The sequence below is a fragment of the Nomascus leucogenys genome, chromosome X (genome assembly GCF_006542625.1).
Source record: "Nomascus leucogenys isolate Asia chromosome X, Asia_NLE_v1, whole genome shotgun sequence".
Lineage (NCBI taxonomy): Eukaryota > Metazoa > Chordata > Mammalia > Primates > Hylobatidae > Nomascus > Nomascus leucogenys.
Genome location: NC_044406.1, coordinates 122,234,284 through 122,248,492, shown reverse-complemented (window position 1 = coordinate 122,248,492; position 14,209 = coordinate 122,234,284). Strand labels below are relative to the sequence as shown.

Sequence of the window (14,209 nt, the reverse complement as noted above, 5' to 3'; positions counted from 1 at the left end):
AATTCAGCATTTGAGATCATTTTGATCAATTTGAACCAAATTAGTAAAGTGTTACGGGACCAAGCTATGAGTCCAAACTATAAAAGTGATATTTGTTGCAATTGGAATGAGAAAAGAATTTGGTGAAAGGAGTGTCTTTTAAAAAGAGGCTTCTCAGAGACAACCTTAAAGGCCATTTAATATTTGGGTAGTGTGGGGATTTAAAGGTTTTGTGTATTTTTTTTTCTCTCGAAGTTGCAGTCAGGAAGTGTCACTCACTAGCTTCTGTAACTGTGTGGAGTATTACTTTTCCATCCAAACAGTGGCTTTATCCCTAACCTGTCTCAAATCATTTCAGATTTCAGAAATGATCCTCATTTATTAGTAACTGTTCTTTAAATTGGTCTTGTTGAGTGAAGATTAAGTTTGTGACAGTTATGAGATGAGTCTTAGAATTATGGGGCAAAGGCAGCATATATTTCTATATCAAACGTGTGTTTTGATGAATGATGCAGACTTAGCTCAATTTTGAGTGTTTTGATTGAAACCACCATGCTTTTGTTTCGATTAATTGTTGCTACCAACTCTAAGTGCAGTAAAAATAGGACAATATTTGGACACTGGAGGATTTTTTGATCCTTTCAACTTGACATGATAGGACAAACAACCCTCGAACTGAATCTTTGTTATGTAACTCTGTATAGAATTTGGTCAGGAAGCAGTCCCACAGATTTGCTTTGGAAATTTACCTGCAATTCTTGCAATCATCCAATTTTCTTCTTTGACTATGTAAACCAGGAGTGCCACTTCATAGTTACCTAGACCCCCTTTTTAATGATGGATATTTTGTAATTATCAGTTACTAAGTTCAAATTAAGGTGAGCTTTGAAGAGTAAAGTTGACTTAATCTTTCACAAAACTAATCTATTAAAACTAAGGCATGATCACTTCGTTTCTGCTGGGGGAAGAGAGTTATTAATATATTCATACAAGATAGTATGTATTTCAGTTGTTTTCAGCATTTGTTATTCTGCACAGAACTGTATTCCTCGGGCTTTTGCATGATAATATTGCATCTGAAACTAATGTGGGAAATGTGATTATATTCCCTCTGTGTAATTTATGATAACACTAACATTTCAAATGTTGTTTTAGAATTATTGATAAGTGGATTTGGTCATTATAACCATCGACCTCTCACGCTCATCTTCTCTTTCTTTACATATTCATTTTAGAGGATGTCTTATATCTTAAAGGTAAGGGTAGTACAATATCTTTGGCTTACAGTGACATCATAATGCTGTGCTGTAACCTTTGATGAATGAAGCTTTCCCTTATGCTTGTTTTGTCCCTTGTTATAATTGGTGGCTAAAATATGAAGATGCAATTTTGACATGTAAGTACTTTGTTCAAAAAGCAGGCTTGTGTGAAATACATATAAAAATGTCATAATGCCCTAAAATGCCCATTTTCCTGTGTTTTTTTTAAATTCTGTTTTTTTCCTGTTATTTTTGTCATGTGAGAGTTTTTCGTATCTTGTCTTTTTTTTCAAGTGTAAGTACTGTGGCTAAGTGAAATAAATGATTTGTTTCCTGTATTTTTAAGGTACTATTAATAATTAATATCCATGCTCCATGTATACACATTTCGTGGAAAATTGGGATAAGGTGATCATGAGAGTTTTTTCCTAAGTCTAAGGTCCTAATCTGTTTACAGATTATTGGATAAAGGATTAAGGATATTGACAATGAGTATTTTTTGACCTGCTGGTTACTCATATGGCAAAAACAAATTCAGTACATTTATTTTGTCTACTAGTTAAATACATGGCTTTATATATGGATAGTTAAGTTTGGCTGTGGGTGTGTTACTTCTAACCCAAAATTATTTTTTAGGAAATCCTTCATTTGGTTCTTCTCCCTGACTGTGGAAAAATGGCTTAGTCTTTCTGCCTTAATTTTCCTGTCTCACAAATGGAAATTATATTCTTATTTGTGGGACTGTTTCTAAGGCAGAATTATTTAAATAGCTTTGAAGCTCTTTGAAAAGTGATCAATACTACACTAGTGGTTACAGTGGTTATTTAGTTCCCCTAAAACTGTATCAGTGGGGAACGTAAACCAAATTAAGAATACTGTTACGTTTTTAGGGTTGACATCCCTTACTTTCTCTGCAGATGGTTCCCTAAAGCCATTTGGCCTCCTGGAGAATCTGCCACATTTTCAGTAGGCACACTCCACTCTTAGTCCCACCTCTGTGCAAATTGAGAGGATAATGTCTTTGCCTCTGTTTTATTTAACCTTTTAGAGTTTATTGGAACAATTTTAATTGTGCATAGAATTAAACATTGATGTACTCCTAACTGAGACTGTCAAAATAAGAGAGAGGAATTCTACTTAGTTTCATTCGTGCTTTTACTTTTGTTTTTGAGGGAGAATTTTAATTCATTAAGAAACCTCTGTCCTCACAGGAGTCTAGCAAAAGCCCTAAAACGATGAAGAAATTTCTTCATAAAAGGAAGACTGAGAGAAAACCATCGGAGGAGGAATATGTGATTAGGAAAAGTATGTGTTTTGTACTGTCTGAAAGTTGTTTATGGATAAATTAACATGAGAATCTTCTTTTATGTGAGGATTTATTTGAAAGCAGATGATTGGAGCAATTTTTTCTTGACATCGTCTTTTACATATAAAGAAGAATGCATGGAAAGCTTTGGTCACTTCTTAAACATTTGAATAAGCTTCTTACGGCTGCACTTCATGGCATCTTAGGCAGATGTCATCTGTATCATTTTCGTGTTGAGTATTTGGCCTCACCTGGTTTAGAACCTCTAAAGGGACCCATTTCCTATGGATACATTTTTTCCCTCTTAGTTTCTGATACTTGAGATATTTTTCTGCAGGGAGATAGACTAAATAGACCCGAAGGCTGAAGTCCTTCCAGAAGTCCCATGCTCAGTGATGCTCTCAGTTACTCAGGGAATCAGCCTGCCCACATCTAGAAACATGGTTTCATTTGGAGACAGACTGCAAAGTCAGTCAGCCAGTCGATATGGACATATTTGGCTATAAGGCTGTGAACAAGGTACTTTGGGACACAAGGTACTTTGGGACACAAGGTACTTTGGGACACATGTGAAGGAGTAAGTGATGTCTCACAAAGAGGTGACAGAATTGTGTGTATCAGCTGGGAATATAGTTTGGATAAATATTTGCTCCACTTCAGCTTTGGCATGCCCCACCCCCCACCCCACACCTGGTTATGCACATTGGCACGTTCACAGGGTGCTGCCATCCAGCCATTGCAGGAATGAGTTTGGAGTAGAGGAGAAGGGAGAAGGGAAAATGAGTGACTATGCCAACTGGTTAGAAAATTGGGTGGGGTTGGCCGGGCGCGGTGGCTCACGCCTATAATCCTAGCACTTTGGGAGGCCGAGGTGGGCAGATCACAAGGTCAGGAGATCGAGACCATCCTGGCTAACATGGTGAAACCCCGTCTCTACTAAAAAAAAATACAAAAAAAAAATTAGCTGGGCGTGGTGGCGGGTGCCTGTAGTCCCAGCAACTCGGGAAGCTGAGGCAGGAGAATGGAGCGAACCTGGGAGGTGGAGCTTGCAGTGAGCCGAGATCTCGCCACCGCACTCCAGCCTGGGAAAGAGTGCAAGACTCCATCTCAAAAAAAAAAAAAAAAAAAAGAAAAGAAAATTGGGTGGGGTTAATGAGGGAAAGCTTCCTAAAGGTGAACCTTGAAAGTTAAAGGAGAGGAAGGCTGGGGTATATCGATGAGAGCTAAGCTAGCAACAAGCTCAGTGCTGTGATTTTGGCCTCACTGAGACCACTGACAAAACACCGCCCCCCCACCCCGGTCCCAATGTAGAGCTCTGGGCTTCAGGAGTAGGCCCTCCAGTAAGCTGAGCTCACTGAGGCTGACTCCAAAGCTCCATGCGGATGCTGTCACGCTTCTCCATCACCAGCGTTGGACAGCTCTTTCCCCTGCCTTTCACACTCTACTGGTCAGAGAAGCCAGTCCCAGGCAGTGGAGCGTGCTGCATCATTTTGAGGGTCCAAAAGCATATATCTGTGAAAAGTCATGATGAATTAAATTTCACAGGTACAGCTGCTCTGGAAGAGGATGCTCAGATCCTTAAAGTGATCGAAGCCTACTGCACCAGCGCAAATTTTCAACAAGGCCATGGCTCAAGTAGGTTCCCCCAAACTACTTTCTCTAGTGAGTGACGTTTCTTCTTTACTGTTTAGTGTCTTTTAGAAAAAGAGAAAAGCAACCAGGACGGGTTGCAGGGTGTGGAAAGCAGGTGACTTGGTGCAGAGGAGTGGTGCAGGACTGCATCTTTCAGATAAGGTGGTTTTAGCTACCAAGCGGTTTGTTTACCCACTGTTGTTTTTCACCCAGAAAGAGAGATGCAAGAGTAAAAGAGTTGGAGGTGATAGAAGTGAAATTTTTTTTTAAAGTTGTTCTCCCTTTGAAGTACACAGATACCTTCACCAACACTAGTTAGGAATTAAAGGGCCCAGAGAGTTCCTGTGTCTGTGAACTGATGCTAATCTCTTCTTATAGGCAGATTTGGAAAGGAAGTCAAAATACTATCTTTGATCAGCTGCATATTTAAACGAACAATGCTTCACCAAAGTCAGGTTTCAAAGTTGCTCTGAAAATCTGGAAATGTAGCTGCTTAGCAGAGGTTGTCCAAAATGTATAAAATCGATCAGGGAGCTATTAGGTTAGGGTATTTCCCCAAACAACTTTCAGGTTACAAACTGAAAGTGAGATAATATTTTCTGATTCATCTTTATGCTTTTTAAAAGATAGGTCACTTTGATTATGTCTTTTGTCTCCCATTATTATAGACATTCAGAATACCTTTTGTGAGGTTTTTGCACCTGCGTAAGAAATGAATACTCCATAGTACTCCATTTTGGACATCCAGTGACTAATCATTTGAGTGTGGGAGGGGATTTCTTAGGTGCCTTGACATATTCTTTCAAAGTAATGCATCTCTAAGGCTGACATAAAAGAAGCATTCTACTGGGCACCATGGCTCACACCTGTAATCCAGAACTTTGGGAGACCAAAGCAGGCAGATCCCTTGAGACCAGGAGTTCAAGAGCAGCCTGGGCAATATGGCAAAATCCTGTCTCTACTAAAAACACAAAAGTTAGCCGGGTGTGATGGCGCACACCTGTAGTCCCAGCTACTTGGGAGGCTGAGGCAGGAGAATCTCTTGAACCTGGGAGGCGGAGGTTGCAGTGAGCCAAGATTGCACCACTGCACTCCAGCTTGGGTGACAGAGTGAGACACTGTCAAAAATAAATAAAAGAGAGAGAGAGAGGGAGGGAGGGAGAGAGAGAGAGAGAGAGAAAGCATTCAATGTGAAAGTTGACACATTTGGCCGTGAAGAGAGGACTGTCACACTCTGCTTCACAGAGAAAACCTGGCTGTGGCTTTGGGCATGCATAGCTCTGATAACATGTTTCACGGAGCCAGGAGAGGAAAGTGAGGGCAGTTTTAGTTCTGAGAACTAGAGAAGAGAGGGGGACAAAGAGATACCAGAAGCATCCCTTCTACAAAATCTGACCTCGTCTCCTCCCGCACCACCTATTTTTATATTTGACAGAGTGGATGGGTCTGCAGCTGGGAAGTGCAGCCAGATATTCTGGCTTAAAAAGACACATCTTCACCCTTGCTCCCTACCCAACCTTTTACATGTGGAAGATGTCTGGCACTGTGCTTGTCACACAGCAGATCATTTAGCATCATGGTGACCTCCTGTCTTCTATCCCTCTCTAACCAGAAACCCTGTTTCTCTCAACTGACTGCCCTTGGCTCTTACTGCATTCAGCCAGTCATTCAGTCAGTTTGCTTTCCACTTATATTCATCCGTTGGTATCTGCAGGGCATTGGCTCCAGGACCCCCAGAGATAACAAAATCTGACGATGCTCAAGTCCCTGATATAAAATGGTGGAGTATTTGCTTATCATCTCCATATATCTTCCCATATACTTTAAATCATCTCTAGATTGCTTATCATACCTAATAAATGTAAATGCTATGTAAATAGTTGTTATACTGCATGGGGTTTTAAATTTGTATTGTTTTTTATTTTTTCTGAATATTTTCAATGCACAGTTGGTTGAATCCACAGATGTGAAACATGCAGATATGGGGGGCCACCTGTATTAAGCACCTACAAAGTGCTAGGCCCTGGAGAAGGCAGAGACACATCTCACCTCCAGAAAGGGGAGGTAGTCAAGTGAAGGCAGTGAGTGTGCACACCTCTGAAGGAACTTGGCCTAGAAGAGAGGAAGCCAGTGGCTCAGAGAGACCCAAGATTAAGCACTTGAGCTCTGAGAGGAAGGATCCAGAGTGAGGGAGGTGCAGGAGAGCTGTTTGGTTGGGCCCCAATGCCTGTTCTGTCACCTCTTCTGTCCCAGAGCCTGGAGACATTCTGGGCAGAGGACACCTACATCTTTGCTGATGATGTGATAATCTCCAAACCTTATTCCACCCTTGATGAAAATGGTCTTAGGAGACATACCTACCTTACCCTATAAGACTGTAAAGAGAACAAATGGGGGTGATGATGCTTCTGAGGCCCTTTAAACACATTGTGTTTCAGTGCAGTGCTACTGTCAACCTTTTACTACAATGACAAAATACCGTAGCATAGGATGTAGTGTGTCCTTCCCTGGAGATCTGCAGGGAAGAGTGATCACTGGTCAGCTCTTTGCTCTGGAGGAGGCAAAACAGGAAAGAATGGAGGTCTTGGTTGTAGACAGGTATTACAGGGCTCTTTTGCATTATTTTGCTGAATACAAAATGCTTCCCACCTCGGGAAGATTGAATCAGTGTATTTGGCCATTTAGAATTTCTCATGTCAGGAAAATTTAGTCAGCAAATGATGGGTGACTGTCCTCTGGGTGTAATGTAGCCACATGCTATGAACAAAGACCCTTCTGTAACAATAATGGAAAAGAACTAACACCCACTATTTCTACTCTTCACTAGTAACTCTCCCTCCTCCTCCCTCTTGCAACCTTTGTTTGTAGGTACTCGAAAAGATTCCATTCCACAAGTCCTGCTCCCTGAGGAAGAGAAACTCATCATTGAAGAAACCAGAAGCAACGGCCAGACCATCATGGAAGAAAAGTGAGTAGAACAGGCAAAACCTTGCCTAGTTTTTCTTGGGGCTGGCAAGAAGGTCTGGTAGGACGGGGGGCTCCTGGAGAGTCTATGATGAGGGACAACCCCTCCTTATCTGGGAATGCGGCCTGCTTTGCTGTGCATGCATTTGGGAGACTTTAGAGGGCTACCCACTAACAAAAGGAAGGAGGAAGGAAAGGCAGAGGTGGCATAGCCCTCCAAGGCAGCTCCAGCTGGCAGCTGCCCCTGCGGCCAGCTCCCCATCCAGTAAGCTGCTTCTGAGCACGTGGGAACATCAGTGCCCTGGATGAGTTTAGGAGGTGGCTGGGAATTCCAGCCACAGAACCAATTTCCTTGCCCAGAGAGATGCCACTCACATGTTTTGAGTCAGAAGCTGTGCTTTCACATATTCGACATCATTTAAAATCCTACAGCAATCCAGTTAGATAAACATTACTCTCACCACTTTCACAGATAAAGAAACTGAGGTACAGGAAGTTCAGGGAAATTATGTCTCTGACTTACCTTTACACAGTAGTGTGGGTGACCTAATGGGGAAAATCAGGTTAAGTACCTTCTGGCTCATAAAATTAACACAAAGTAGCCAAATAATTCATTTGTCTAAACTTGAGTCATTTCTGAAGTCAGGCCTAAATTTGCATAGGACAGCATATTTCAAGGTGCTTGGCATTGTCAATGCATTTTACATCTGGTGTGTGAAGTGATACAGCAAAATGGTTAAGTACTTGGGCTCAAGCAAAAAACAGTGTGGTTCAACTCCCACTTCTGCTACTCATTAGCTGTGTGACCTGGGGCAAGTTGCTTCACCTCTCTGTGCCTCAGTTTCCTCATCTGTAAAATAAGGATGATGGTAATGCTTTCAGAGTTGTTGTGAGGTTAAGTGAAATAAGTATAAAGGCTAGCACTCAATAAATAATGATAGTTAATTCTTATTATAACTATATTCATTTTTACAACTTTGTGAGGTTTTCAGAAAATGTGCTATTATCCCCATCTTACATGTAAAGAAACTAAGATCAAGAGGGGATGAGAAGGAAACTGGTTCCCGGAGAACAGAGGACTAGTAAGTGGCAGGATCAGAACCAAAACTTAGATCTCCAAAATCTTTGCCCAGGGAGAGACCCAGAGAGGAAAAGACTGTTCCGCAACCCAGCCAGGGTACTTCATCCTTTTTTGGGTAATGTATGGTTGGGATATTCCAGAAAGAATGCCTCTGACTTTGTGTCATGTGCAGTCAGAGAACTGAGAAGGGCAATGTCATAGCACAGATATTGTAGACTAGGCAGTCTTGTGATACTTTTCATTATATGATAGGTGATGTTCATTCCTGCCCCAAAGCTAGAGAAATCAAAACCTTATGACGGGAATTGAAAACATCGAACTCCTAAAAACAGAGAGCAGAATGGCGGTTTCTAGGGACTGAGGGGAAAGGGGAAATGGGGAGATGCTGGTCAAAGGGTACCAAATCTCAGGTATGCAGGATGAATAAGTTCTGGAGAACTAATGTACAGCGTGTTGACTACAGTTGGCCCTCTGCATGCGTGGGCTCTGCATCTGTGGATTCAACCAACCCCAGATCAAAAAAATATTCAGAAAAAAATGGATGGTTGCATCTGTATTGAACAAGTACAGATTTTTTTCATACCTAATAAAGTTTTTCTTTTTCCGTCTTTGTTGAGGGATAATTGACAAAGGTGTACAATGTGATGTCTTGATATATGTATGCACTGTATTATACCATATCGTTTTTTTCCTAAGTAATATGGTATAACAAATATTTACATAGCATTTACATTGTATTAGGTATGATAAGTAATCTAGATATGATTTAAAATATATGGGAGGATGTGCATTGGTTATATGCAAATACTATGCCATTTTATGTTAAGGACTTGAGCATCTGTGGATTTTGGTATCCATGGGGGTCCTTGAACCAATACCCCATGGATACCAAGGGAGGGAAGACTGCATAGTTTACAATGGAGTATACTTGAAGTTTGCTAAGAGTGTAGATTTCCACCACATACATACAAAAGGTAACTATGTGAGGAGATGGATATGTTAATTAGCTTGATTATGGTAACCACTTCACAATGTGTACATATATCAAGACATCACATTGTACACAGCTTTGTCAATTATCCCTCAACAAAGCTAGAAAAAGAAAAGCTTAGTGACGGGCCCTAGTCTCTTGTGTTTTGTTCACCCAAGCTGGGAAGTGAGTAGAAAAGGAGGAGGGAAGTATAGAAAAGGTGTAATGACATTGCATTTAGCTAAGCATGTGTGGTGGTGGTTGTTCTTCCATCAAAATGAAGAAGATGGAAACCATTTAGAGCAGTACCATTCCCAATCAGCTAGAAAGTCCACTGTTTTTCAGGATCTGTATTTTTATAATGTGGCTTTTATTGTTAAGTATTTTAACAGTATCTCAGTGCAAGCCATTTGTCTCTGAATTTTATCTTTATGTTCTAGGAGCCTTGTTGATACTGTTTACGCCTTGAAGGACGAGGTCAAAGAACTGAAGCAGGTAATAAAATATAAAAGTCATTTTCTCGGGTAACAGAACCATTCTCTTTTCCTTGCCTCACACTGCTCATGCTTTCAGGGAAGGCCTAGGAGCAAGGTAGCGAGGGGGGATTTTTATTTTCCTTGTGTCATCAAGGTAGGTTTTGTTGATTTTATCATGTAGCCTTGAATTTAAATTTCCGAGGCTTGCTTTTATTTCTATGTAGTAGTTCACAATAGAGTCCCAAAGTTAGTTACAACTTTCCTGTTCTCTGACATCCATAAACAGACTTTAAGAAAAGACTAGTCATTCATGAGTGTGTAAGTGTAAAGAGAACCATTCATCATGGTTTGTGGGCTTTTCTGCCGATGTGGTCCAGTGCTCCGTGATGCACACTGTGCCTTGTGTGTGAGGACTGACTATCTGGTGACAGAGTGAAGGATGGATGGTAGGGGAGACAGACCAGGGCCTAGAAGACCACTTAGGAGGTTCTTACAAAACTCAGGGTGAGACCTGTCAGAGTCCTGAACTGAGGCAGGGTAATGAGGCTGGGGAGGAGGAAAACTAATGTAAAGGATGGCATATTGCAGAGTTTGAACTTATGGACGAGGATAATATGATTTTGAGATTAAGAAAGAGCCAGGGATTAAAGATGAAGCTTCTTCCCAGGGTGGCTAGTTGCATATGGTGGTGCCCCTTCATGGAGATCAGTAATCACAGGAGGAGGAGAAGTTTGGGGTGTTGAGAGAGATACTGAGTTCACTTTAGGACCTGATGAGTTAAAGGTGCTTGTGACATATCTAGGTGGAAATACCAAGCTGCTGCCAGGTAATCTCAGGTACGTGAGAGGATCACTTAAGCCCGGGAGTTTGAGGCTGCAGTGAGCCAGGATCATGTCACTGCACTCCAGCCTGGTGATAGAGTGAGACCCCATCTCTTAAAATAATAATAATAATAATAATAATAATAATAAAAAATACCAGGCTGGCAGTTAAGATTGTGGACCCGATTCTCAGTAGACGAGGTCAGTACCAGAGATATTTAGGAGTCCCCTTAATAGACACTTGGGTTGAAACAGAAGTGACACTAAGTGAAAAGTGAGTTAAATTAGAAGAGGATCAGGGCAGGGAAGAAGAATCCAAAAGGTTTCCCAGAGACAGGCAGGAGAATCGACAGGCTGCTTTGTCATAGATGCTGAGGGAGGGAAGGTTGAGGAAGGAAAGAGAGTCAGTGATGAAAGCTGCCCCGAGGATGAGCAGGAGGAGCCCTTGGAAGGGCCCCTCTCTGTTTGGTAATCAACAAATCTTTCCCCATCATAGGAAAATAAAAGAATGAAGCAATGCCTGGAAGAAGAATTGAAGTCAAGAAGGGACCTAGAAAAGCTGGTGCGGAGGCTTTTGAAGCAAACAGATGAGTGTATTCGAGCCGAGTCCAGTAGCAAGACCTCAATTCTTCCATAACCATCACTGTGCCACCGGGCGGAGTGTGCCTTCAGGGCATCTTGAAATGTCCGGCTGAATGATTTGACTCAGTTTGCTCACTTCTTTGGCTTTTGTTTTGTGTTTGAGTCTCTCTCTCTCTCTCTCTCCCCCTCCTTCTCTCTCTCCCCTCTGTGTGCGTGTATGTTTGCGCGCACGTGCGCGCTTGGGCATTTGCTGTTGTTTGGTTATTGGTTGGTTGTTCATTTTTTTTTTTTTCCAACAGGTGAAAAAGCAGGAAGGGGTGGTAGAAATGGCCCCAGAGTCTTTTCCAATCAGTAAGAAAGAGAAAGGGATGGCAGGCCAGTTACTTAAAAGGTCTTCAGATTGCCTTCAGTTCACAGTGCCTCTGCAACAGCCATTGCCCTCAGGTCACATTCTTTGGGCTGGCTGCCCTTGCAAAGCAGCTGGCCAAGGCTTATTAAATGTGAACCCAACTTTCCCTCCAGTGCTTTCGTGTACCTACAAGCCTCTTAGTACTTAATTTACTGAAGGCAAATCTTCCAGACTATGGCTAGAGTAGGATGAAAGACAAACACATCTACCCAATGATCTAGCTGCCCTTCCTTAGACCATCACATGCCTCCCCTCAATCACAGGTTTTAAAATTACTGCCCTATGTTGTCTATAAGACCAAGAAAACTGTAGTACCCTTATTCCTTTTGTGTCGTGTAAATTGTAACTCAGGGGGGCAGAAGCTCTGGTCACCCACACCAACACCAAATCCATCAGCAAATTCTACTGGACAATCCTCCCTTTTAGTAGCAGAGTTGACTGCCTTTTCCCATTGCATGATAGGTTTCTTTCCCTCACCTTCTGCCTAGTGTGTAAGTTTTCTATTTCCCCAGTGCTTTTAGCCAACCGTACCAAGTGGTATGTAAATTAGTATGTATGTGCTTTGCTTACTTTTTAAAAAAATGTAGTTAGACTGTGAGCAGTTACTTTATGTATGTTGCATATTCAAACTGTGACGTTTTATCCTTCAAAACAATCTGCATTAAGAAGATACTGTGCCCTAGTAGACAGCTTTCATTCACTTTATTACTCTCTCATATATGCTGTGAGAAGTTGTAATTTTAATTGGCCTCTTTGGGTGGGACTCTAAGCAGTATTTGCAGAAATATGCTTCTACTCCAATTTGTACATCCAGAACAAAAGGGCCCCTCTAGCAGCTGTGTGCTGGATTACTCGGGACTGATTAACCCAAGTTGCTCATTGAATCACACCATCCACTTTATCCCAGAAACTAGAACTGTGAGAAACCAGGTTTAGAAGACAGTCACATCCAAATTCAGCACCATTGAAAGTTGGCCTAAGGTTCAGTGCCACTCACCCCTCCCTCCCCCAAAGACAAGAGAAATTTGGCCAGATGGGGAAGGTCACTGGAAATTGAGGCCAAAGGGCTGATCAGAATTGCCTTTATAATATATTTGATGGATGCCTATAAATGTGGGTTTTGCAAATGTTGTTTAAAAACCAAACTTGAAGCCAGGCATGGTGGCCCACACCTGTGGTCCCAGCTACTCAGGAGGCTGAGGTGGGAGGATCATTTGAGCCCAGGAGGTCAAGGCTGCAGTGAGCTGTGATGACACCACTGCACTCCAACCTGGGTAACAGAGAGACACCTCTGTCTCTGAAAAAACAAAACTTGAAGTTTGAAACCCTCAGCTTGCTGAGGAGCCCTTTTTATTTTTGGTACTGAGAGTCTCAAGGTCTCATAGCTACATGGTACAGGGCTGTTGTCTGCTTGCTGCACAGCAGAAATTACACCATCCACGGGAAATGGGCTATTCTTGCAGTCCAACATCAGCCAACCACACACAGCCGTGTTTGGAAGCTGAAGAGTAAAGAAATTTCTAGGAATAGCTGTTGTTCTGTTTTTTAGCACAGCCATTTAGATATAACATCCTTCACTTAAAAATTAAAAACATCAGTACTACTACCACCAATAACAACATCAACACAGATCTTCACATCTGCCCATTCTGTGGTTAGTCAATGGCTTGCAATAAATGTGCAAACTGCATCTATAGGAAACATTTTTGTGATTACGGCATACTTTAGTTGATTGCTGAAAATATTGAAAGGTCTTCATTTTACAGTGATGAGTACATATGCATGTTTTGGGGACTTGGCCCTTCTGATGGGGGGCCCTCGGTACTCTGGATAATGAAGCTTGTGCAGAGTGGTAACCATGCTTACACACTAAACAATAATATAAAGGAAATGAAGCCATGTTAATCTGAGAGCAGTGTCGCCATAGTTGTGTTGTTTACAATACTCTATAAATGAGTTCCTGTTGCCCTGTAATTAAACTGCTGCCTGTAGAGGCCTTTCAGTTCCTTTTCTGTCCTGCCCCTTCTTAACACAAGCTCAGATTTTCTAACTTGTTTTTATTTTGAAGACTTTTAAAATGGACATTTTCAATACATAAAAATAAACAGTGCTTTATAAAAATAAGTCTTTTGCTTCTTTTTTTGCTAGCCGGTATGCAGAAAGATTTCTTGTGCTGTGTCAGCTTCCTCTCCCATTTCCCTCATTAGCTAGTCTGCTCTCACCAAGCCCTCTAGCCAGTCTCAATCTTTTTCACTCAGGGCAGATGACGTTTGCTCCCAACTTTACAGAGATAATACATGCCCTGAGATAGAACCTCCTTAACTTCTCTACCTCTCTTCTTCTGGTCCAAGCCTATAAATTATATCCCTGCTCACTATCTGCTTTTCAATATTAGAGAAAAATGTATTTTCCTGCTCAAGCTTGTCCCTTGATATTTATTCCTGTCCTGATTCCTCTTTCAATTTGGCAGGATTTTGTCAATCAGTGATAATCCTATATTTTGACCACAGTTGGAATGCTGGTGTCAGCACTCAGGATGAAAATATTCGTTCCACTTAAAGATTGACGAGGTGGAGATTATCTGCTGCTCCACATGCATTCCTACCCCTTTTCTGTTTCTTTCCAAAAACATAAAGGCTGAAAAATCCATTTCCCAGACTCCCTTGCAGCTAGGGTTCTGGATAAAATGTGGGTTCAGATACATGTTCACTTCTGCCAACAAAATTTGGA

At 41.6% G+C, this 14,209-nt stretch overlaps 1 protein-coding gene across 3 annotated transcripts in view; it reads left to right on the top strand.

The window, feature by feature from the left end:
- ARHGEF6 (Rac/Cdc42 guanine nucleotide exchange factor 6) overlaps positions 1–13,601 on the top strand; it is a 119,587-nt gene extending 105,986 nt beyond the window's left edge. For 2 of the 3 annotated variants that reach the window (XM_003272576.3, XM_030807124.1), the window contains 6 exons: positions 1,215–1,235; positions 2,450–2,543; positions 4,090–4,179; positions 7,045–7,144; positions 9,632–9,686; positions 10,985–13,601. In XM_003272576.3, coding sequence (XP_003272624.1) covers positions 1,215–1,235; positions 2,450–2,543; positions 4,090–4,179; positions 7,045–7,144; positions 9,632–9,686; positions 10,985–11,125 — 501 coding nt within the window. In that variant the 3' untranslated portion in view covers positions 11,126–13,601. The remainder of the gene's footprint in view (positions 1–1,214; positions 1,236–2,449; positions 2,544–4,089; positions 4,180–7,044; positions 7,145–9,631; positions 9,687–10,984) is intronic. The other variant, XM_003272577.3, reaches the window with a different exon arrangement.
- The last annotated feature ends 608 nt before the right edge of the window (positions 13,602–14,209 follow it).